We start from the raw sequence: 25,564 nt of genomic DNA on the forward strand, positions 1-25,564 counted from the left end.
CCGAGACGACGGCCCCACCTAGTGCGCCCTACCAAACAGCACCAGCGAATTCGCTCTCTGTCACCGTTTGGTTCGCGCACCGCACGCTCGCCTTCCCTGAGCTAACTTTACTGTCAACGAAAAACTCCGCCAAAAATGAACTTCAAGCATATGTAAGTCCGACGAACAGATACTTAATATATGCTATACATATTCTTGCAAATATTGCCACTTAACTGAAAGCTCTCATTCAATCCCAAAAAAAGCTTATAAAAAGCTCTTTTTTTTATTTATTATTAATATGTACTTATCATCATCAAATATTTTATAAATTAGATTTTTTTAACTATATGTAAAAACTCACTTTATAGTTTTGTATAAAATTGTATTGATTTAGCAATGCAGTTTTATAAAAAAAATTGCATTTATCAATTTTTTTTTATTTTTGTGACATAAAATATTATTTAAAATATATTAGGATTTAGCATTAGGCATAATAAATTAAGTCGCGTAGCGAAAAATTTTACGATTTTTTTTGTTAAAAGCTGTTTATTGAAAAAAGTTCTAATTGTGTGAATTTTTCGAAGAAAAGTATTCAGTTTTTCTATATATGTTACTATCTATTATCTGCAAAAAATGATTATTTTAAAAAAAAGCTATACACTTAGAAATTTAAAAATAGGTTAAATATTTTGCTCTTATTCTTATAATTTAGAGTGAATATTAAGTGTATGTTGAAGCTATAGAAATAGCAATAAGCTAAATCACAGTCAGTGTAAAATCATATTTTATTTAAATATAAATGTTATTTAATTATCATTTTAATAAATTATAAAATACAGTACATTTTAATTACAGTTATCTTTAATTGAAAATATTAAAGCAAAAGCATATATAGTAAAAGTTGAAATTTCTGGACTACATATATGTTTATATTTTGTGGCATACTTATTATTAATTAAATGCTGAAAAATTATTTACATAAGATAGAGTTTTATATAAGAGAGAAAATATGTTTACATAAGAAATATTTAATAAATGTACCGTGATATATCGAAAATGAAATAAAAAATCCGTAACGACCTTGATACTACTTCTTAATTGAATCTTATGCAAAATTAATATAAGAAAACCACTAATCGTCAATTCTCTCTCTTGATTGCTAACGTTTGTACAATTAAATAAACCCTTAGATGTTTAATGGCATGTGCAATGTGTATTTGATTGGCCAATTTTAGAGTTGTTAATGATTTATTATAACAACATTTTTAATTCGGCGGCGCATTTATAAGTAGTCCGAACGACACAAATTCATGCATAATCAAACACGACCATTCACCGCGCTTCGAGCCCAGATACGGATATAATATTATAAAACTTACATAATTATATAGTTAAATTGTACATTATGCAGTTATCCGATATTGGGTTAAGCAACTTATGGCGCGCGAGCGCTGAATATTTCGCAAGTAATTTTAACTTAACCAACGTTACTAGCAGCTGTGCGTTTTATTATAATATACATGCGTTTAATAAATACAATTATTATTGTATTTTAAGTACAATACTCATAATGCATATGTATGGTGCGAATATAATATCTTCCTAGTCGTTCCACGGTCAGCGATTCAAAGAGAATGTCATATATTGTTATGTAATGTCTATATTAGAACTCAGTTACTCATACTTCATAATAATCAATCCTTAAACTATGATTTATTTATGACACAAAAAATATTAAATTTTAGATCATGTTAAAAATTTGAGGCAGTTCCAAAAAAAATTGTAACATTCTACTGATAATTCAACTTTATATTAAATATAGCAGCAGTTGAGTATTATTATCATTTTTGCTTATATTTGTGTCTATAAAAACCGTAATACCGCATATCAATGGCTATAAATAAGCTTGATATGTTTTTATTTCAATTTTTAACGGAATTTTTTTGAGATTCGATTTTCAATGTTGGGGTCATCTTCTTGGGCGTAGTGTCAGCTGTGTCGATCTTGTGATTTGAATCAAAGACGATCATAAAAGTTTGCGGTGGCCAAGATAAGGTCCAGACTATGCTCAAGACGATGACCCCAACGTCGGAGGTCGAAACGTTGGCGATACATATATGAAAAAGAAAAGCCGTGATACGCAAGCACATCTTAAAAAGCTAAGCAGCGATTTGAATTCCGTTCAAAATTTAAATGTATATATATATATATTTTTTTTTTTTGAAATCTAGGGATTCATCGCGATTTTTGCTTACTTGTATTCTATATTTCGGCCGTGATTTTCCGGCCTTGATCACGAATTATTTGCAACTGCAAATTTGAGTTGCAAATAATTCGTGATCATATTACCTTCACTACTCCACGGATAGGAGCATACTGAAAAAAATTTTATTCGATCGATTGTATTATTGTTACAAATGTTCAATCGTTTAAACCGATATACAGCACGTTTCTGATATTATTATTAAATTGTTTATATTTTTTACGCGGTTTTATATTTTAAAAAAAAAATTGTATTTACGTGTATTTTCGCGTTATTTTTTTTTTTGATGTCTCTCAATATTTCGCCGAAGATTTTCTCAGGATCATCAGGAGGGTTTTCACATTATTTTTATAGAGTACTTCTCCTCCTATCCGTGGAGCAGTGAAGGTAATATCATTCAAACTTTAGTGTTTTTAACATTTAAAACCAATTAAAAAAGTGCGAATCAAAAATCCTGATCTGCGCGAGGTAAAAAAAATGTACTATATAAAAAGAATGTGAAAACCATCCTGATGATGCTGAGAAAATCTTCAGCGAAATATTAAGAGACATCCAAAAAAAGATAACGCGAGAAAACAAGTAAATACAATTTTTTTTTTAAATATAAAAACGCGTAAAAAATATAAACAATTTAATAATATATATATATATATATATGGATTTTTAGATTTTCGCGACTATAATTATTTTTTAAATCTCGGGATTCATCGCGATTTATGCTTACTTTTTGTATTCTATATTTCGGCCGTGATTTTCCGGCCATGATAATAATATATATATATATATATATATATATATATATATATATATATATATATATATATATATATATATATATATACATATATATATATATATATATATATATATATATATATATATATATATATATATATATATATATATATACATATTTTATTGGAATCTCGGGATTCATCGCGATTTTTGCTTACTTTCTTTCTATATTTCGGCATGATACTCCAGCCATGGTCACAAAAATTCTTGACCATGGTTGTCACAGTCGTAATATTAATACTCGCGAACCTCTAAAAATCCATATACACATACAAAAAATTCATGATACAAAATCATAAGATATATTCCATTATATAAAAAAAATCGCGTAAATGAAGACTTTGATTTAATATTAAATTAAAAATGCGTTTCAAAAAATTCGAGCAAAAAATACAGTTCATTATATTAAAAATATTTATTTAAAATTGTAGTAGGTTCATGTAATACGTCATGAATATTTTTAATATATTTTTTTTATAAAACAACTTTTAAAACTAAAATGTATTCATCCTCATTTTCGCTACTGTCTTCTAACATTCTAACCATTTCTTTATACCTGGTTCGAAATCTCAAGAACTGGTCAGTTATCTTGAGTAGTTTTTTCTTGAAAAATCCGAGATATTTGATTGTTTTTTATTTTTCGTAAATTCTTTGTATATTTCTTCATACTATGCACAATTATTTTGCTGATCTTTTTGGAATTTGAGAGCATGTTCCATAATTGGATCAATTTTTTACACAACGTTTTCCAATTTTCTGGCTAGTTTGTGCTTCATCTAAATTTTTTTTTAGTAAATAATGATGGTCTGACAAATTTACTAAGGGATTCGATTTCACTTTCATGATCTGATTCAGATATTAAAATATGCCTAACTAATTCATCTCCGGTTATTACCTCATCAGTAAACAATAGTTTGATAATATTAATATTTAAGTCTTCAAGCCCTTCTCCTCCCCATGATATTAACAAATTATTATTTCTAGATGTAATGTATCACTTACTCCATATCTAAAAAAATATATTGAAAAAAATACATTTTTCTTGACAGCGTTAAAGTGAACCGCGTAATTCGGGGGATGTGTGTATTAATATTATTGGAATCTCGTGAATATATATATATATATATATATATATATATATATATATATATATATATATATATATATATATATATATATATATATATATATATATATATATTATCAATATTGGCTTCGGATGTAATCGCGATTATGCGTGAGATTACTCCGAAGATGAAAAGTGACAGTCTCTTCGAAACGTCAGACTCTCACATTCAAGCAAAATTGCGATGGCATCCTTAGCCAATATTGATCATAAATATATATCCAATATATATATTTATATCTCTTAATTTTAATTGTATTTTATAAGACTAAGAATAGGTATTGTATTAAATTTGCCAATCACAGCCAATTTACAGCTTAAGTCATAAAAAAATCTGTTTATAACAATATACATATAAATAGGAAATTGAATCAACATTTGTATTCAATTTCCTATTTATCTATTTTTTATTATTTTATAAATTTAAATGCATAATAATAATAATAATATAATATATACATAGGCATATTAAAACATATCGGAGGTCGACCAGATTTCATTGAGTATCACTGATGTTTGATTAAGCACGTTTGATATTGTCCTTTTTATTAAAATATGATTTTTAAATAATTATTTAATGCTTTTGTCTTTTTGCTGATTTTATTACTACAATATTTTACTTATGCACTTTTCACAACCATTAAAGAGATTCACAATATTATATTTTATATCTAAACTTCCTATATCATATTTACTATTTACTCTGTAAAATGGTTATATTTCTCTGAAGTATTATTAAGTCAGTTTTTTCTTCAATAAAATAATCTACGTCTTTTATAAATATATTTTATATAATCAAACGCAATATTTTTATAGCACTATTATTTATAAGGACGTATTAGGATTTTAAATTTAATAAATTATGCGCATACACAATTTTCCAAGTAAACAGTCACGTTTTCCATATATGCGGTTCGAGCGTCTTCGGAATTGTGAATAACCCTGCACGTTCAGTATGACGACCTTAACTTGTTAAATCGAAAAAAATACCGTTACAAGGACTCGTTACCGTTATCCACTATATATCAATAACCCAATTATTCACGATCACGAATACGGTAGTCGTTTTGCCGGTAATAGTAATAATTTATTCGGATCGAACGTTTACTGTACGACCTTTGAATTAATTGACGAGTACAATTTGTGAGCGTTGAAGAATTTATTAAATTCGTACATATCTTGATGAGTCGCGGGGTTTCGCAAACATTGGATAAATACTGTTATTATGTTACAAAAAAAACATCATATTAAGCGTTAATTGTTAGTAAGTTGAGATTGAGCTGATTTTAATTTATTAAAATACAGTAATATTTTAATCTGATTTCATCAGTTAATCCACGTACACTTTCTTACTTCACAGGTGAGGCGAAAATCGTGGAGTTATTCTCAGACATTTTGCAATGTTGCTTTTAATGACAGTAGAGTTGTCATTTTTTTCCTGATACTTTTATATATTTAATTGCTATTTCATAACATACGCATAAAATTATGGGAGCAAAGTAACAATATGTCATTAAGGATATAGATGTATTGTTTCATCATAATCCAATTATATATTTATTGTAAATTGATAGGCGTTAGCCTAATACTTTTATCTATTGAGTCTTAGTTCGATTTTATTTTAATTATTCTTCCCAATATTATAATTATAATTTATTTCCTAATGTTTCTTTATTCTTTATTATTGTCCTAGGAATATTATTATATAAATTCATATTCCCCTGGCCTTACTCATTTTTATTTCTAGTATTAAATTTATGTAATTATTTTTCTTATTAAATTTTAATCAAAATATTATGGTAACATATTATTTTCTAACTAATATAAAAATATTAAAACATTATCCTAAATATTTTTAATGCAGATAACGTTTCTTTATTCATAAATTCTATTCTTTATTTCTAAATTCACACATCCGTATAATATTCCCCTGGTTGTACTCGTTTTCTTATACATTCTTAAATGTATAGTATTAAATCTATTAAATATTATTAAATATTTATTATAATACTCTGATATCATGCGACGACTTTTTTTAAACTTTCTCATAAAAAAATCAATGATAATTTTTAACATTTCCAAAAAGTGGGGATAAATATATTTGTTTACACAAAAGCAGTGCTTTTTTAGCATACGCTTCGACGCTACTCTTGAGATTCGTATACAAGCATAATTTGTAAGAATTAAAAAAGAGCTTTCCCAATAATTAAAATAATATTTTAATTGTCAGTTTCACGGACTAAAAATAGAATAAATTAATACACAAAATGACTCACATATTTTATAACTTATATATAAATAGTGAAATATTAATTTTAAATATTTCTTGAATATCCAACCATTCCAATCTATCAATCATATTTTTAGACTTAGTAAATCTATTTTTATTTAAAGCTACTCTCATTTTCTTATAATATTAATGCAAAATTTTTTCGCAAATAATTCAAAAATTATATTAATTCAAATAAACTATACGCATTTTAATTTTTTAGTAAATCAAAATAACAAATAGTGATTTTTAAAGACCTTAAAGATAGTGTATCAACGTTGAAAAACAGCAGCGAAAACAACTGTATGGTAACCACAGAACAAAGAATATAATAGTAGCTAGTCAAAGTGTGCAAGGAAGAGTGACGAAGTGCAGAGAGTAAAATGTATGTTTATTATCAGTTTGTCGCTCTGCTACAATTTATAGGGAGCTAAAAAAATATTTTTTAACCCTTAACTACCGTTAAATTTCAGTGAAACTCATTTTTAATAATGTATTTTTTGGAAAAAGTAAAATATATACGTTTTTTTCTTTACTATTATATAACGGAAACAAATTTTTTTACCTTGAGCTATGCTATTATTAAAAATACATCATTTAATTTCAGTTCAATAATTTTTTTGTGAATGTAAAATTATTATCTATATATATATATATATATATATATATATATATATATATATATATATATATATATATATATATATATATATATATATATATATATATATATATATATTTTAAATATTAGAATACATTTTTCAGTTTTAAACATTAATAGAAAGGCGTTTTCAGAACCTTAGTGCAATTGTCATGTTGTTGGAAATAATTTAAAAAAAATTTAAAGCTTCATAATTTTTTTAAGAACGTTTTTTTAAGGATACGTTACGCCTTTATTTTGATTTGCAGCCTGTCCAAAATATTTTTTACTAAAGTTTATGAATATGATCTTCTCTTTACAGTATATATCATTTAGTGTTTCAGATATTTTTAGTACAAAATTTAAATATATTATTTGTATACATATCACCTTAAATAATACATTACCTGAAGTTTACTGATGTCGAAATCACAATGAATTAAATTATTGTGTAAAACTAATTGGCTGAATATTGATATACATTACCTTAAACCATAATTAAAACTACTTTAGAGCATACGCTTATTTTTTTATCGAAGGAACTTTCTTGATCGGTTAATTTGTCTCAAAAGTTTTATAACATGCACAGGAAAAATTCGGTCAAGGTCGCCAATCGGCGAGTTAAAAAAGGAAATGCCATATTTTTTGTCGTCATCTGAAAATGACTTTATGTAACACGCTGGTTTTAATCGAAAGTTGTCCGTCGCACAATGCGGAAAGTCCTTGCCGAGAATGTTAACCTGTTAAGCTCCCAACGGGGTATACGTTTGCCGTTTGGAAGGTGCTGGACAGTCCGCCGAGGCAAATCGACATATGCAATAGTCATTATTTATTGCATGCGGAGACCGTCTTCACTTTCTACTCGGTTTTACAGACGATGTCATACTGCAGTTCCGGCACGCCGAGAAACATCTTCACAATTCTCAATGCGCAGAGTAAAAGCGGACGGGCCATCCTATGAATTGGAATTAATTGTGTGTAGTGAAATTTTATTGTGGCTTTCAAACTGGTAAAAGGGACACAAGTCGCTGAGTTTCGAAAGCAGATTAAAACAAATTTATTCCGTGCCTGTCGTAATAAAAATTAATTATCACTCATGATAACAAAAAAAATCGAACATATGTGACGTTAGATTTATTTACTTCTGACTTTAAATAATATAATAATATAAGTCAGAGGCATTTTTTTAAATCAATGCTGAATCAGTTACTTTGCTATATATTATTTTTACACAAATTAAAAAAAAACTCAATTCATTCCCACAAAAAGCTTCCTCATTCGGGAGAATGTTGTCCTTGCTTTTTCGATTTGCCAATTTATCTTTAGTGTGTGGCTTAGGGTTCTCAATCGAATATTCAAATATTCAATTATTAGAATTATTCACCTGTTTTTAAACTATATGAATATTAATTTATACTATCATTAAAAAATCTTGGATTTAAAAAAATTGATTACTTGAGCAACACATTTTTTTTGCAATTTATTTATTTAAATTAAATTAAGATCATCATGACCTAACAGGTTACCGCCAATGCGTCACGATGGTCGAAAACAGTACATTGTATTATTTCAATACACAAAAAAAATATAAATGAACAGTGCTGCTCCATTTTGTTTCGAAATTCAAGATAATGAAACGCTTCTTTTCAACGTAAAAACAGCTTTTACGCCTTTTATGAATTAATTGTTCATCGGCCGTCACTACTATGACCGAAATTCGCAGAATTCGTTCGTTAAACGAAACAAAATGTTGAACAGGCCTACTTCTTTTTATTTTTTTGTTTCGTTCGTGTCGGTTGTTTTAATACGCAAATATTTTATTTCAATCAGTGCAATAATTCGATTTATTTATATGCAAATACATATCATTATTAGCTATTGTATATACAATAAATTCGATATAATTATGTATTAAATTTAGCGTTTTTTTTATGATCTCACTAATCAGTAATTACATAAAATTAAAAAAATATATTATTAATCAGTGAATATATTTTAATTAAATAATTATTACAAGAAATTAATTATTAAAATAATATTTGAATAGTTGTAAATTGCGAATAATTGAAAACCCTGGACTTTATTTCTATTTCAATGCAATTGATATGCTGTCAGAAATAATTTTTAATTAAATACATCACAAAAAAGTACGTTTGTAAGAGCATTTATATGGTTAAATACGTAAAGACAATTTTTAAATATTATCCGCCAACTCTCAGCAAGTAGTCTTAGAAGTTTTAGCAATTTTATTTTAATTTTTTTTAAGGAAATATTACGCTTCTATTTTAATAAGCAACCTGCCTTCTTTACACGCTCATACGTTTTTTGCGATTCAATTTTTGCATGAGCAAAAGTTTTGAGTGAGATTCCATTTATTATTATCATTTTAACTGTGCTTCGTCAAAAAAAAATTGAATAGATATTTAGCATCATAGGATATAGAATATATCATTGTCTCACTCCTCGCTGATTCGCTATTTTGATATCATCCAAAAAACTTTTTATTGCTAGTATAGTTTGGCAATTATTCGGAGATCCTTCTCTTAGTTTTTAAAGTAGTCAACATTCTCTCATGTTTGACTTTGGCAAATGGCTTTTAAAAGTCGATGAAACATAAGTAAACATCTAAGTTATAATTGCGACAACATTGCACTAAAATCTGCATATCTGGTTCTTTAACCTTTCCGAATTATACTGAGAAATATATTTAACACTTGACGCATTAACTATTTTGTATTTAATTTATTATACTCCCATTTTGGGCGCAGCTTAAGAGTGCTTTATATGATTATATTGTAAAATAGATGTTATGCAATTATATTATAATGTAACTTAAAAGTTTGAGAGCCTCTTGTCTATTAAAACAAGCCATGCAACAAGAAATTCTACGACGTTGAATAATTCATGCACATTCTGAAGAAAGCAGTGAAAGGTCAGTTGGCGTCGGTCAGTCTTCTTGCCGCTTTTTTATGGATATTGCAAAAATAAGTTCAAAGTTTAGAATCGTGAATAATGGAGAATTGAGTGTTTCACAACTCGTCTTATTTAATGTGTAGAATGAATCACTACTACTACTTTATACTGCACAAAATACGACTCTGTTCTATATGAATTTTGTATCAATCGAAAGCTTAACGTAACAACGTTTAGAAATATCATATTGTTGCACCATTATACCAATTATTCCGGTGAACGGAATCTTTGAAACTGGTTCGTAACCTTCCATTGGGCAGATTAAATCACATATATTAAAGTACGTTCGATTTTTGAATAATAATATATGAAAATCATCAGCGAGTACTCACTAAATGGCATTGTGTGAAATTTAGTTTTACAGTCGGTTATGATCTTTAAGCAAAATGTCAAATATACTTACATAGGCATTTTAATTTAAAATGACCAATAAATTTATATGAAATATGTGTTTTGCCTCATGATAAAATATGCTAGCGATCATGTGTAGGCTATAATTTATTTATGCGATCAATTGACGCGGCGGTAAATCGCTAGCGATTAATTGCTGGCGGTGAAATGCGGGCGATAAATTTTCCGGAACCCAATTATTGCGAACAATTTAGGAGCTATAGTTCTTTAATTTATTTTTATAAAAAGATTGTACTAAAAAAAGGGTATAAAATTGCTTGCTGTCATGTCAATGTACGGGATTTTAAAATCACATTTTTTTAATATTTAACACCACAAAATATATGCTAATATTTAAAAAAAAATATATAGATAATAATGTAAGATAAACTGCACTAAAATTTTATTGTATACTTTTAATTTGAGCATAGCAAAGGGTTAAAAAATATTTTTAGCTCCCCTTATAGTAGAACGACTCGATTATAGTATCATTGTAAACATATATTTTACACTCTGCACCTCGTCGCTCTTCTATGCACACTTTGGTGAGCTACTATTATATTCTTTGTTCTGTGGTCACCATACAGTTGTTTTCGTGGCTGTTTTTTAGCGTTTATCTGTTACGTCTTAAATGCGTTAATTCATTAAATTATTATGATACAAGAAACGACAACTATTTTGATTTACTATAATTTTCATAATGCTTGTAGTCAATTTTATACGTGAAAACTATAAATCTTAATTGCGAAAAATAAAACCTTGCAAAGTTGACTCATCAAGCTGCATTATATAGTCACATCTTGAGTCATTTCATATGCATATATTCCTGTCGATGCATGCTGTTTGTTTGGGAATCACAATGACTTTAATGCTTTGCTTCTAAACTTGTTACTACTCCCTAGATTGATCCAGTACTCCCCGGTGTCTTTCATAGAAATCACTGCTTTAGAGGATATGTGGTTTTTTATGGAGAAAGAAAATATATATATATATGATACTCATCGTAGATTCGTTCCATAAAATATTGCATAAATCGAGACATACACTGTCCATCCCAAATCCGCGTGAATATATTTTGTAGAAATTTTCCAGAAGTGTCTTTAAGGTCTCGGTCATTAATGACGTCAAAACGTTTTCCTTTCAACGCCAACTAAATTTTTGAGAATAGCCTGAAGTCACAGGGAATAAAGAGGGTGGCTTAGCACTACCATGTTTTTATTGGGCATTTTCGCATTGTGCGCTGGTGCAATATCATGCAACAACGAGCAACTATTTTGAGCTCAATATTCTGGTTGTACCAAAAGAGCTATCACGATAAAATTTTTGGTGGTGAATGTCAGAACATGGACCTATAAAAGGCAGGCCACAAATAAAAAATAGCGCTACTAAAATAATATATATATATAAATTTATTCTCGCAGATTTGATGAAATTACATTTTTAATATATTTTTATTTGAATTAAAAAGTATACGAGAAAGATATTGAGTGACACGCGTGCACTTCATAAAATACTGCATGGGCAGTGGGAGATGTTCCAGATGTAGGTCAAGTGCAAGTTTGTACATCATCGCGCGTAGAATCAAATATGTTTTATTTGTAGTATTTAAAAAAAATGTTTTTTCTTAACCATGTAAAACGAGTAGAGTGTATGTCAAAGGATAATCATCAATAAGGAAACATTTATATCCTAATTATCCTCTAAATGTTAAATATTTTGATATTGAAATAAAATTATTAGATCGTTAAAATATGGCGGATATCCATTATGTAAATCGATCCGCTCGTATTTGTAAAATGTTAATTTCAAGGACGTGACGCTTTTTTTTTGTATAACTGACGCCACTATCACTTCAATTATAAATCACAAACACTTTTATAATTTATGTGTATGGATATACTATATATATACAATACATAGATAGTACGGAAAAGTAAGCAACCTACCATTTTAGTCAGTTAAATGCGTCGTGATTTTCGCAACGTGGACGCCCCTTGCGATTATTAAAATATGGCAATAATCGACACTAAGACTATCATGATTTTGGTTATCATTGTGCATTATTATGTCGTGAGCGATACAATTTCAGGGACATAAACTATTATTAACGATCGACGTTCACTAGTGCTTGTCGATAAACAGAAAAATGCTTACTTTACTATATAATATTTTTTTATTGATAAAGAAATAATGTGTTTGAAACAGTTCTTCCTATTTTGATTTTTCACATTGATATTCATCTATGAGATTAGGCTAAGCTAGAAAAACCTAAGGTAATTTATATATATATATTTTATTTAAAACAATTTTATTGTGTTTTTTTTTAATATTTAATTTTTATAGAATAAATAAATAATATTTGAATGCGCCGCATGATTTTTGTCGAAAGACTGCAATTTATCAAAAATATTTTAAAACGTACGAAACACGACGGCCGACATTATATATGATATTTAATGCTAATTTGATATCACAATCTATGCAAATAATTTTATAATTAGAAAAAGTGATAATATAAAATACTTAGGTTTATTTTTAGATGAAAAAAAAAACATTTTTAAATCCATATTAATTATAAAAATAAAATTGTAATGGCAAAAATTTTATACAGGTTTCAAAATGTATTATCGTATAAAGCTAGATTAAATATTTGTTATGATTTATAAGTAAATTTAAATTAAAATCACTTCAGTAAATTGCCATTCGATGCTCACACGAATGACATATGTATACATATACATATATTAAAATTTTGTTTATAACTATTCTACCAAAATATGAATTAATAATCGTAAAAAAAAAATTAAATTTAGAAAACAGCAACAAAATTATAAAATTAGATCTGCAAAGTTTGGCATAAATTCTTTGAAATATTATATATGGTATTTAAAACCCATAATGATTTACCAAAATCAACTAGGAATAATTGCAGTAATTTAAAAATATTTTTTTAATGAATACCTGCAACTTTAATCAATTAAAACTAAGTCAATAAATAATACATATATCATATATATTATTATATAATTTTAATTTTTTTTATTTGTTCTTTCAAAATTAAATTATAAATATTTTAAGTGTACTTATTATATTGTTCTAAATGTATACGTATTATATTTATAATTTTAATGTAGCAAATTGTAAGACAGAATGAGTTATATCTTAATCATGCGTGATTACGTAAATAAATTAATAAATTTCGTACTTCCAAATACGATAGATAGAAATTGAAAAACCCTAGGGTCTATATGGAATTCCATTACAGGTAGTATTCTCCTTTTTATAACGTTGGTCTGTCGTACTGTTTTTTTTTTATAACACATTACTTTTGAAACATACATTCAAATATCATAGACCAATTTTACTTTACAATAAATTATCTTTCACAAATAATATTAAAATTTATAGTAATTCAACTTAACTAATTTTTTAGCAAATAATATTAAGTACATAGTCGTTGTTTTTCGTAGTATAAATATTTAATAAATTTTTGATTTTAAAAACTAATAAATAAAGGATCAACGCAGAAAAACAACGGCGAAAACAACTGTACAGTAACCACAGAACAAAGAATATAATAATAGCTTAACAAATTATGCATAGAAAAACGATGGAAGTAAAACATATGTTTAGTTGCTTACCCATATATATCCCATATAGACCCTAGTGTTGTTTGGAGGACCAGAGTTAGTAATTATTATATATCGTTCGTCAAAGATTTGTTTATTTAGATTTTCTGAATGGTATTTTTATAATCGAAATCTATTAATAATTTTATTTTATTAATTTATTTAGCTAATATATAATATTTATTTTTATACACCAAACGTTTATTTTTTAATTCATATAATGTTTCTTTATTTCTAAATTCTATTCCATATTTCTTAATTCACAGCTCCGTATAATATTCCCCTGGCCGTACTCGTTTTATTATACATTCTTAAATTGTCTCTATTTATAGTATTAAATGTTAAATTATGTACAACTTTATTTCGTATTAAATATTTATTAAAATACTCTGATAATAAATTATACAACGACTTTATTTAACTTTCTCAGGATTTTGCTCTTTAAGATAGTTTTTAAGCAAATATTTATAAAATGGAAAAAGGGGGTAAATATAATATTTTATACAAAAGCAGTGCTTTTTAGCATACGCTTCATAATTTAAATAATTAATTTACTGGCTAATGCTTAAAAACGCCCACTAAACCAGATTGTGTTAATAAATTTGTACTCAAAATGCTAGTTTGAAGCGGTGCTATTTTAATACATACTTTAACGTGACTCTTAAGATTTGTATCCAAGCATAATTTTCAGGAATAAAAAGGAAAAAAATAACTCTCAATAATTAAAATAATAATTTAATTGTCAGCTTCACGGACTGACTAAGGCGACCTGCTATTCAGTATGCGCTCCTGCTACAGTGACCTAAAACTCGGTCATTGAGCCGGTTCGTGCAGAGGCGGTCGCTTGGGGCACCATTAAAATAAATTTAACACGATATCGATATCTTCAGATACTATTTAAACAAAATTGTCTAATTGCTCCCTTTTTAGCTCCTGCTGCAATTTATTCTCCTCAAACCAAAACCCTGAGATTATTTATTATTTTATTACTTTATTTAGCTAGAGATTCATATCCAAGCATAATTTACAGGAAACCAAAAAAAGAGCTCACTCAATAAATAAGATAATAATTTAATTATCAGCTTCACGAGCTGACTAATGCAACCATCTCACTCAGTATCTGTGCTCCTGCTACCGCGAGACTAAAAACAGAATAAATTAATACACAAAATGACTCATCGGTCGAGATCCGCTATTATTTTATAACTTATATATAAATACTAAAATATTAATTTTAAACATTTCTTGAATATTCCAATCCATCACTCATATTTTTACAATTAGTAAATTTTTATTTAAAACTACTCTCATTTTTTATAATAGTCGCGAATAATCATAATGCAAATAAACTACAAGCAGTTAAAAAAAATTTGTAAATCAAAATAACAAATTGCGGTTGTTTATTGTATTATAAATATTAGGACCTTAAATCAAGAACATCAATACAACTGTATGGTAACCACAGAACAAAGAATATAATCGTAGCGAACCAAAGTATGCATTGAAAAACGACGAGGTGCAGAGTAAAACATATGATTACCAGCGAGTGACTACTTTGGCATCCATTGCGCAAATCACTGCTGTACTTGGACCCTACGAGTGCAACCCAATGGGCGGCATCTAACTTTGACGGCCAGATGAGCGTGATCCATCCCCCGTAGTAGTTATTTTTCTTGTGCGCTGGGAAACGTTCTCATGACTGCCTGCATTGCATTTCGGTGCGCTTCATCCTTGCTTTGAGGGACATTTGTGTTGCCTCAGTTTCAGCTATAGCCCTCGGTTCTCTAAGGGCAGGGCCCTTTGACCAGCTTGCGTTGAAATGCAATCGTCATTGGTAGTCCAAAGAGCGCTACATAGGATGGGTAGTCTTAGAGTTTACTTCCTCTCAAGAGTTTGGGAATTGGGAAGTCCAGCGTGTGGTCGTGAGATTATCGTCAATTTCTGTGCTATTTAATGAATGTAAAATTATAATCTATATATTTCAAAAAATATTAGAATATATTTTGCAGTTTAAATATTAATAGAACGGCGTTTTTGGATTCTCAGCGCAATTGACATGTTGTCAGAAATAATTTATAAGTAAGTTCAACATAAAAAAGTAGGTGTTTTTAAGCTTAAGTGATTTATAAAGTTATTGTCAAATATCATCCGCTGGCTCTACGAAACCATTTTGAGTGTTTTTTAATTCATAGTGGTCTATAATTCTACCATATTATAATTTAAGATTATTTTAGCAACATTGTTTGAACATTTTTGAAGGAAAAAACTTTGATTTTTTGTCCTGTAAATATTAAAAAAATAAATTAAAATTAATTTAAAACTATTTCTATATAACTATTTTGTTGTAGGATTAGAGTGAGCAATTTAATACAATTTATATTATATTATTTGCACAAATTGTCTTCTTTTCTATAGCCTTGAATTATATCATCATTGGTCTATACTCATCGATAGCTTAGCCATAAAATTAATTCGCAATCGATTTATTATTATCAAAGAGCAGCAGAATCGATTGCTGTCGGGTTTTTTATTAACGTGCTCAACCAACGCCGAGAAGAACCAACCGAGAAGTGAAAGTATGTCAAAATGTATAGGAGTCGTGATAGACCGGGGATGATTCGGTTGAGCTCATCTCGTCTGAGGGATCTCGTTGCAGATGCAATACAGTTTCGAAACCGGCAAAGCCATTTAGATGACCTTTTATCGAAACGTTGCCAATCGTGACATTTTTGTGGCGAAAAAAAGACACCGGCATTACAATAGCAACAATCTTACATATATGCATGCATAATATCGTCGACCCAGTTCTGACCTTGTTTTGAAAAAAAATTCAGACGTTTTCAATCTGATGTTTATTTTATTATTTATGTACATATTTAATAGCTTTTTATCCCTATATACAGCATTTTACCATATATATATTTTAAATGCTCTTTTAAGTTAAAAATAATATTCAGATTGAGCTCTTTTTTTATTCGAAATAAAAATATATTCTAAATTACAACTATATACATTTAATTTATTCAGAGGTAAAAACTAAAAGGTCCATTCTAGGACCTCTGCTCTACACATTATTTATTAATGACAAATACAGCAGTTACATATTCAAGTTTTCTTCTGTATGCAGATGATTTAAATGCATTCAATCTATTGTGGAGTAATTTAGATTCTCTTCCATTTAGTGTCAAAAATGCCATACTTTGTCATTTTCTCAATTCCATTCATCATCAGATTATTCCTACGATCTTAACGGAAACGTTTTGGCTTTAAAACTTCCACTAAAGATCTCAGAATCAGCTTTGAGATCAAGTGGGGATTCTCTCTACGCGTAAACGATGTCTGCGATACTTTTTTCTGAGGCGTTACGGACTACGCTATTCCGAGCTTAATTATCTTATAAATCGGTTCTAGTATACAACTGGCATAATACGTGAGGGTGCACGTATTTATTCCACAAGTCATCTAAATATTATTTCAATAAAATAAAATGTTTTTTCACCTTAAATTATATATAAAAAAAAACATATTAGGAGGCTCGTAAATTCATGACACATTTAGGTGCCCAATATATGATGATTTCTATAAGTGTCATTCGCGGTCAAAGGGTTAGAATAGATTTTTATCGACTTTCACATTAATTAGTACAAATCCACATAGATAATATCCTTTATTAAAAAATACAATACTGTAAAAAAATAATTATAGAATAGATCATATATTTTCTACAACTTGACAATATTGCCCAATTATGGTCTTGATCATATAGATTAAAGTTGAAGGTATTAATATCATTAAATCATAATGACTGCTTCACTTACATATTTTGAGTAAGAATCGCTATGAAATATTTAAAATATGAAACTCGTTTACTGTCTATTACTGTTGTTTCTCAACTGTGTAGATAAAATAATATAAGGAAGAAAAAATATATTTTTATATTGTAAAAAATATTATTATGATTTGGAATAAAAATCAACGATACATTGGAAAGGCCTTACCACTTCGTCTTTTAATTGTTGGTTTGAGTTACATAGAAGCTTTTTATTTTATTGGATCTCTTCATTCAATTGCGAGCATTTATCAGATACATCTCCATGAGTGAAGCTGCTAGCTATAAATTATTATAAAATTTAATTTCGGATTAGATTTTCCTACATTTTTAATCTTACAGAAAAATATGTAGCTAGGTTGTGAATAGTGTTGTAAGCTGTAATAATTTTTAATACATACAATATGTCAAAAATTAACAAACTTTGATTTCGTCCGTATTCTCCCTACTTACTAAATTGTGTTAACTTCATTGTTCCGCATTATATCTAAGGCTTGTCAGATTTACAATAAATAAGCGATCGGCTAAGATGGACAAGATCTCGATTAGGAACGAGACATCGAATTCGTCAAAAAATACGCAACGGCCTTGCCCAATAACATGGCGAAAGTAAACTGCGGACATTTTGCCCCACGACTTGTGTCTGTGTCAGTTGCGCAATTCATGAAATGCCCCAAGGCGCTATTCCATATCCTACTTGGCCGAAGATCATCTCGGCTTACTTTTAAGTCGCGTTCCAGATGTAAAATTCTAGACCATGACTTACATTTCTCTATTTACATATACAAGTGATATAATATTGCGTTTTATCCGACCCGTGACGAAAATCCGTCACGGAAGCGATTGCATCATCCGTTGAAAGTCAGAGGCATTTTTTTATATCAATCTCTAACCTGTGTTTTACTATGAATTTGATTATTTTTATCTGCAAGATAGACTTGAGTGACAAATTCCTCAAAGAATATCCTATATGGATCCTAGTGTTTTTTTTTATTGTTATTATATATAATATATAATTCGGATCGATTATTACAGATTAGGTTTTCCCAGATTTTTCTGATTCTACGGAAAAATTGAAATAAAATTTATTTACATATATTTATTGTAAGCTAATCTGATTTCAGTCTGGTGACTCACTACTTACTTGATTGTGTTATCACGTTGTAACGCATTGGACTAACGCCTAATATATTACAAAGAAAGATTTGCAATACGATTTATTATATTTTTAAATAATAATTTTAGTCAATAATAAATTATTTTAAAGGTTTGCGTTATAGCACTTTTTGTATTTGTTCATTAAGTTGTATATATTTACATCTCAGTTGAATCCAATTAAGTTTATAATGAGTAACATTATGATATATTAAAATACAACAATATTATTATAACCAAGTAATTTACATTTATTTTTTTTATAATATTTATGCAATAAAGTTGATTTTAAGTTTACTCACCATTGATACAAACACATATATTTTAAATAGTCAAATAGTTATAAATAAAATTTTAATAAGTGTTTAAATTAATAATATATATCTGTTTTGCGTTATTGTATGAATGCAGTGATGAAACAAAAATCTAATATGCAAGAAATGCGACACTAGTTACAACAAATGTTATGAAATTACCGATTAACGAATCGGTTTTTTTCTGTATGTGATAATATACATATATTTCACTCTCTCGTGTGTGATAATACATATAATGAAAATTAAATGTCATGCATAATTTTAGAATCAATTGACAGAACCGGAAAGAAGTTATTTGTGCAGTTATTTCAATTAAATTAAATTAGCAGAAAAGTAAGGATATTTATAAGCTATTTGAAAAAAACTGAGGGTATCGAATTTATTATGAAATGGTGAATGCTTGTATTATAATTGTTTTTATATATAATTTATTTTACAGTAATATTAAAGTATTAAAAATACAATTTAATGGTTGTAATTATGACTGAAATATTATTTTACTTAAGTAATAAAATGAGTCATGAAAAACAGATGTGAATATATTTTTTGTATAAAAACAGATGTGAATATATTTTTTACATATTTTATTATTATTTCTAACTGGTGTAATCATTATCATTACACACACGCAGCGATTACAAAAAATATATAATTTTAATTACTATTTTGCGAAGTGTACTTGTATAAAATACTTCGAGAAACTTAAATTCAGTAAAGACGCAAAGAATAAAAAAAATTACCTACCTCTGCATTATCGGACGAAAGGTAGATAAATTAAATGCTATTCGAACAGGGGTACGACTGGATCCTAAAGTATTATTTTAAATGAACATCTCTTTTGCTATAAATTATATGATAAACATTGTATGTGTATCTATATAATTATAAAACAACTCTGTGAAAGCACTAAAAAGTTTTGTGCTATAACTGATATTATTTGTATTTTAAAATACGCGCAATTTTTTTATTTTTAAATCATTATTTTTGGCCAGAATCAACTAAAAACTATTACAACACATATACATAATATAAATTAGTAATTAAAAATGTAAAACAAAACCCATAGAAATTTGGGTTTTATTCTGGGTTGCATAAATCCGGCAACAATGGATTCGTAGTATTATTATCTGATCAAAGTAACAGTATCTCAATATTGTATTAAAAAAGGTCAGTACAATTTGAAAGCGCATACATTCTTTAAATCTTTGTTTCGTTCACGATATATTAGTCTTTCGTTCCTTTTGTGCAAGCTGCTAAAACACTGTTTATTTAGATGCGCATAGAATATGACTCTTTAACATATTTTAGTAAAAAAGTAAGTATTACGTTATCATTTAATTTACACACTTTAATTTTTTTTTAATTTGGGCTACATCCAGCCATAAAATATTCTTTTTTTTACTTATATTGCTCATAAATTGTGATTTTATTTATTAAAATTTGGCCGTGCAGCGCAATTTTATTTAAAAATTTTGCTTGCGTTTTTAATATGTTTATAAATATACGTTTATAAGTTATGTAGAACTAATGTTTTGTAAATGATTGCTTAATTGCGATGTTGTAAATTGATTTTTAGGATTTTCTTAATTTTTTTCCAGACTCTTAACGGTAGGTGTTTTGGCCTTAGTGGCCAGTGTTTTGGCGCAGAATGACTATTCCGACGAAGAGGAACCACAGAAACCAGTCACCAGACCTAGTATCCTCAGGCGTCCCATCATTGGCCAAAGGGGAAAACCTACTACAACCACCACCACGACACCACCGCCGAAGGTACTAGAAAAACTGGTCTAAATTTTTTTTTGCTCAGCGATTTTTTTGCATGGCGGTTTTGAATCTGTTTTATTGCGTCTCTGCTTGTTATTTATTTCAATCGGATGAACTATCATTATGTGTTTTCTTCAGGAGGATGTATCCGATGAGGAGGAGCAGTTGGATGACGAGATTCCTCTGGAAGAAGATGAGCAAGAAGCGCCTACCACGACTCAAGCCAGTAGGAAATTGAAGAGCGGAGTAGTGAGACCTTTCAGAAGCAACGACGATCTTTTGGCAGCTTTGAAGAGGAGACGCGCTGAAGTCGCAAATGGTAAATTAAATGACCATAGCCGTGTTTATGATGCGGCACAAAAATATGTAGGACTAATGTTTTAATTTTAATACAGATGAATAGGTGAGATGTTTGCTTCAATAAATCTCATGATGATGATAAGCTGCGATATATTTTTAAAATTGATTTTAATGGACCAACTCATTGTTATATAAATTACTGTGAATTAAAATAGTTTAGTATCTTATTAATTATTATCCCAATAATATATTTAAAGCATTTTTATATATTTATAACAAATCAACAATTGGAACTAAATCTCAAGCTTATTGCATTTTACATTTGACCCTAAGTTTTTATGTTTTGGACTCTAAGATCATTTATATTATTTCATTTTAGGCAAAGCGTTTATTAATTTACTCAATGCAATCTTACTTAGTGAAAGTTAATGTGGTCATTCACCATTTGTTAATGGTTAACGTGGGTTTAGTTCAGATTTTAAAGGCATTCTCCTTCTGAACGTGTTCAAGGAGTAAAATGGCAAAAGTAACATTTGCAATTTATATATTTTAGTAAAAGCCTTAAACCGTTTTATTTTATGGCATATTAATATTGCTTTTACTTTATTTATATTCTATAAGATTTTTGTCACAATGGTATAAGTATTATTTTTTATTGCTTATGCAAAACATTTAAATCAGCACAAAACATTGTTTATAAATTAGTTTATTGTATCTTTGCATCTAATTTTTTGTAGTACAGTTTATTGTACATGAATCGCTTGTAACCACAAATTTAGATTATTAAAATTATAGAATTAACTAAAACACTATAAAATAAAATAAAAACAATTCTATCAAGAACCTCATTTGATAACAATAGTATTATATAATTTTTATAGTGACTGAAAATACTGAAAAAATATACTTTGACAGTCCATATTTTAAAACTAGAGTTCTAAACGAATTTAACGTGTGATGTGTATCATTATTCTGAAGGTCTTATAAATCTATTCTCAAATTACTTGACCAGTGGATTCAATGGTTCATCGAGTACAAAAACTCTGTTTCAGAATGATATAAAACCTCTATTGGAGTACCTCAAGGATCCAACTTGTGTCCATTGCGTTTCTATTGTTCATTAATGACATAGAAACAGCAATGCATTATTCATTTTTTTATTATATGCAGATGATTTGAAATTTTTCAAGGAAGTGCAGTCGATTTTGGATTCCCTCGACCTGTAGGAGGATCTCAATTCTTTATAGAAGGTATTGCTTTCAGTGTAATGAAATGTCACACAGTTTCAGTTTCAAGGTCGTCGAAGCCGACAAAATATTCCTTCCATCTCGGCGGATATATTCTAGACATGTCTTTTTTTTACTAAGGATTTAGGTATGACTTTCAAAGAACGTTGGAAATTTAGCACAGCAGATCATTAAAAATGCTCGGTTTTATCTTTAAAAATGCGCGCTACTTCAAGAATACTATTGTATTGCGCACTCTTTATGATGCTCTAGTCCGCAGCATACTATAAACTAGCTCTATTATTTGGATTCCAGGCGTAATGAGTCAATGTAATGAATTGAAGCTGGAAAAAGTACAGCGTACATTCCTTCGATATTTATACCTGAAGGAATACGGGTTTGCGGGTTTACTTTTATTCTGGGAGCGCTGGGATACGTTTCTTTGTCAACTCGCAGAAGTGCTTATATAATTAAACACTTCTGGAAATTGCTCAAAGGCATCGTAGACAACTCTTCGGTGCTTGAGCAGCTCCAAATGTGGGCTCCGGAAGGTGGTTATAGTTCTCGGTCGCGTCCACTGTTCTTGCCTGTAAAGTCTAGAACTGGAGCACTTGGCAGCTCTTCTCTGGCAAAGACCGTTCGTCTGCTCAATACTGTGCATAGAGATATTGACATTTTCTGGTGCACATATGTGCTTTTGGTTCAATTCGCGTGGGATAATGCACACCTGTTGAAGTGATTTGAGTCTGTTCTTTTATGTTATTTTCGTCTATTACTTATATGTGTATGTATGTGTGCGTCTATGACTTAGTATGTACTTTAAAATTGTAATATATTTTATACTTTTGGCAATCGTGACGCATTAGGTTAACCTGTCAGGTCCCGATGATCATAATTTTAATAAATAAATTATATATCATAGTAATTTCATTATTTTTTTAGCATTCTTAAAAAAATAATCACTGAAATTTAACAAATTTATCCAATTGCAAAAAAAAATATATTTATATTAAAGATTTAGTTTTATATATAATTAATTTCTATGAAAAAATCACTTTTTAAAGCTTCAGGCTATTAATAAATATTTTATTTGTAGATATGATTTTATTATGTGTAATCCCTTTTATTACAAATGTTTATTAACACAATTTTTAACATTTAATAGGAAAATCTCACCATCAATCTGAACCTACGAGTGCACCACAATCTGAAGCATCCACAGAAGGCAAAACTTACAGCAAGAACAACAATGCTGGTAAGTTCTATAAAATATATTATAAACAACTGATTTAATTCTCTTCGAAAATAATATTCTTATATATTTTTATTATCTTACAACTGTCTTATTTTGCTTCTATCAAATGAAATGTTTTTATATTTACTGCTATAAGCTTTACTTATTATTCTTTCGCATCAACGTTAGTCAAAGACGTTAGCCAAATATAATACAATGAAGTAAACACAATTTACAACTACTAAGTAAGCAGTGGGACACCAGACTGAATTCAAAATCTGTAAATCAATGACATATATTTTATTAATTATTAATTATTATTACAACTTACAGTATGCACGACCTAGCTCGATTTATTTTAATTATTCATCCGTGAGATTAGAAAAATCTTGGAACACCTAAAATGTGATGATTGATCAAAATTGTAATTATATAATAGTCACTAAATCTGATCCCCCAGACATGATGGAAATTGGCACTCGAATTTTTATTTATAAAAATGCGCTATTATTAAAAAATATACATAACCTAATAATTTACATTTAAAATATAGATGGCACCAATTCCTAGACTTTCAGTCTGGCGGTTAATATTTACTTGTAGGTATTTATTATATCTGATTGACTTATACTCAGTTAGTACAGATTTGTCCGTTGTAACACATTGGGCTTACGCCTGTCAGGTTACATCAGAAGATTAAATAAAAAATGATATTATTTATATCAAATCCCATCAAAGAAGATAAAAATAAATTGACTCAAATAATCAAATATTATTTTATTAATAATTTTTAAAATAGTTTCAGGACGACGACGATTCAACTTACCAGCCAAGAGCGAACCAGTTTCAGCACCGGTAGAAGAAGCTGCAAAGGATGTAAATAGGAACAGGAATAGGTTTAGCGGAAGGGGTGAGTTAAAACGCTTATATTAATTTGTGCCTAATTTTAATTTGTCTTTTTTTCATATTTACCAATTCAGCTCTGTACAAGGCAAACGCTGCAGACAACACCGAGATCGCCGGTCTGGAGTCGAACCAGCAAAGCGTGGAAGTTAAGCCGAGGGCATACAAGACGGGCCAAAGAAGGTTTTAATGTCACTTGATGTTGTGAAAAATTGTGTTAGTGATGTTCGGTATAATAATTAAATTAAATTTTTGTAATTATAAATATTTTTTTATTAAGTTTTTAAACTCAGTACATGTATAATATTACATTTATATATAATATATATATATATAAAATATTACAACAATAAAAAAAACATTATTTAATTAAATTAAAATTGTTTTATTCTCTCTACTCCCACGTTTTTTATTCTATATACATATTTACTTTATTGTTTTACTTGCTTTATAATAATAATAGTGTCGTGCTCTCAGAAGGGTGAATAAAATTACAGAGATTCCAAGTCCAAACACGGAATCAAGATCGCTTCAAACCAAACTCGTATCCCAGATAATTATATTCAGCGACAATTGTTATATTTTTTTATTTGAATTGCGTTAGTTTCTAAGCTATTTAACATACTGGTTAATTATTGCTTGCGTTTCTGAGATTTCTTAATAAATATCGGGACTCCTTTAAGTTTAAGTTTAAGAGACCAACAGTTCGTAATATGTAATATATATTACCGTAGGGTTTTACATAAGTTTTGGTGAATAAAACAATATT

The 25,564-nt window shown here is 28.4% G+C and overlaps 1 protein-coding gene across 1 annotated transcript; it reads left to right on the forward strand.

The window, feature by feature from the left end:
• LOC148234574 (uncharacterized) lies at nt 1-25,176 on the forward strand. Its single transcript, XM_088187636.1, has 6 exons — nt 1-152; nt 20,967-21,138; nt 21,271-21,451; nt 23,824-23,913; nt 24,692-24,802; nt 24,873-25,176. Exons 1-6 carry the CDS (start codon nt 136-138, stop codon nt 24,983-24,985), a joined length of 684 nt encoding a protein of 227 aa, XP_088043762.1. The 5' UTR covers nt 1-135; the 3' UTR covers nt 24,986-25,176.
• The last annotated feature ends 388 nt before the right edge of the window (nt 25,177-25,564 follow it).

Source organism: Plectrocnemia conspersa, unplaced genomic scaffold (genome assembly GCF_051122295.1).
Source record: "Plectrocnemia conspersa isolate PC_06_02 unplaced genomic scaffold, ASM5112229v1 ptg000006l, whole genome shotgun sequence".
NCBI lineage: Eukaryota > Metazoa > Arthropoda > Insecta > Trichoptera > Polycentropodidae > Plectrocnemia > Plectrocnemia conspersa.

Excerpts from the sequence above, each read along its gene's own strand:
- LOC148234574 (XM_088187636.1), top strand. Across the intron at positions 21,452-23,823 it reads ACGCGCTGAAGTCGCAAATG|GAAAATCTCACCATCAATCT; the intron begins GTAAATTAAATG and ends AACATTTAATAG. Across the intron at positions 24,803-24,872 it reads GAATAGGTTTAGCGGAAGGG|CTCTGTACAAGGCAAACGCT; the intron begins GTGAGTTAAAAC and ends TTACCAATTCAG.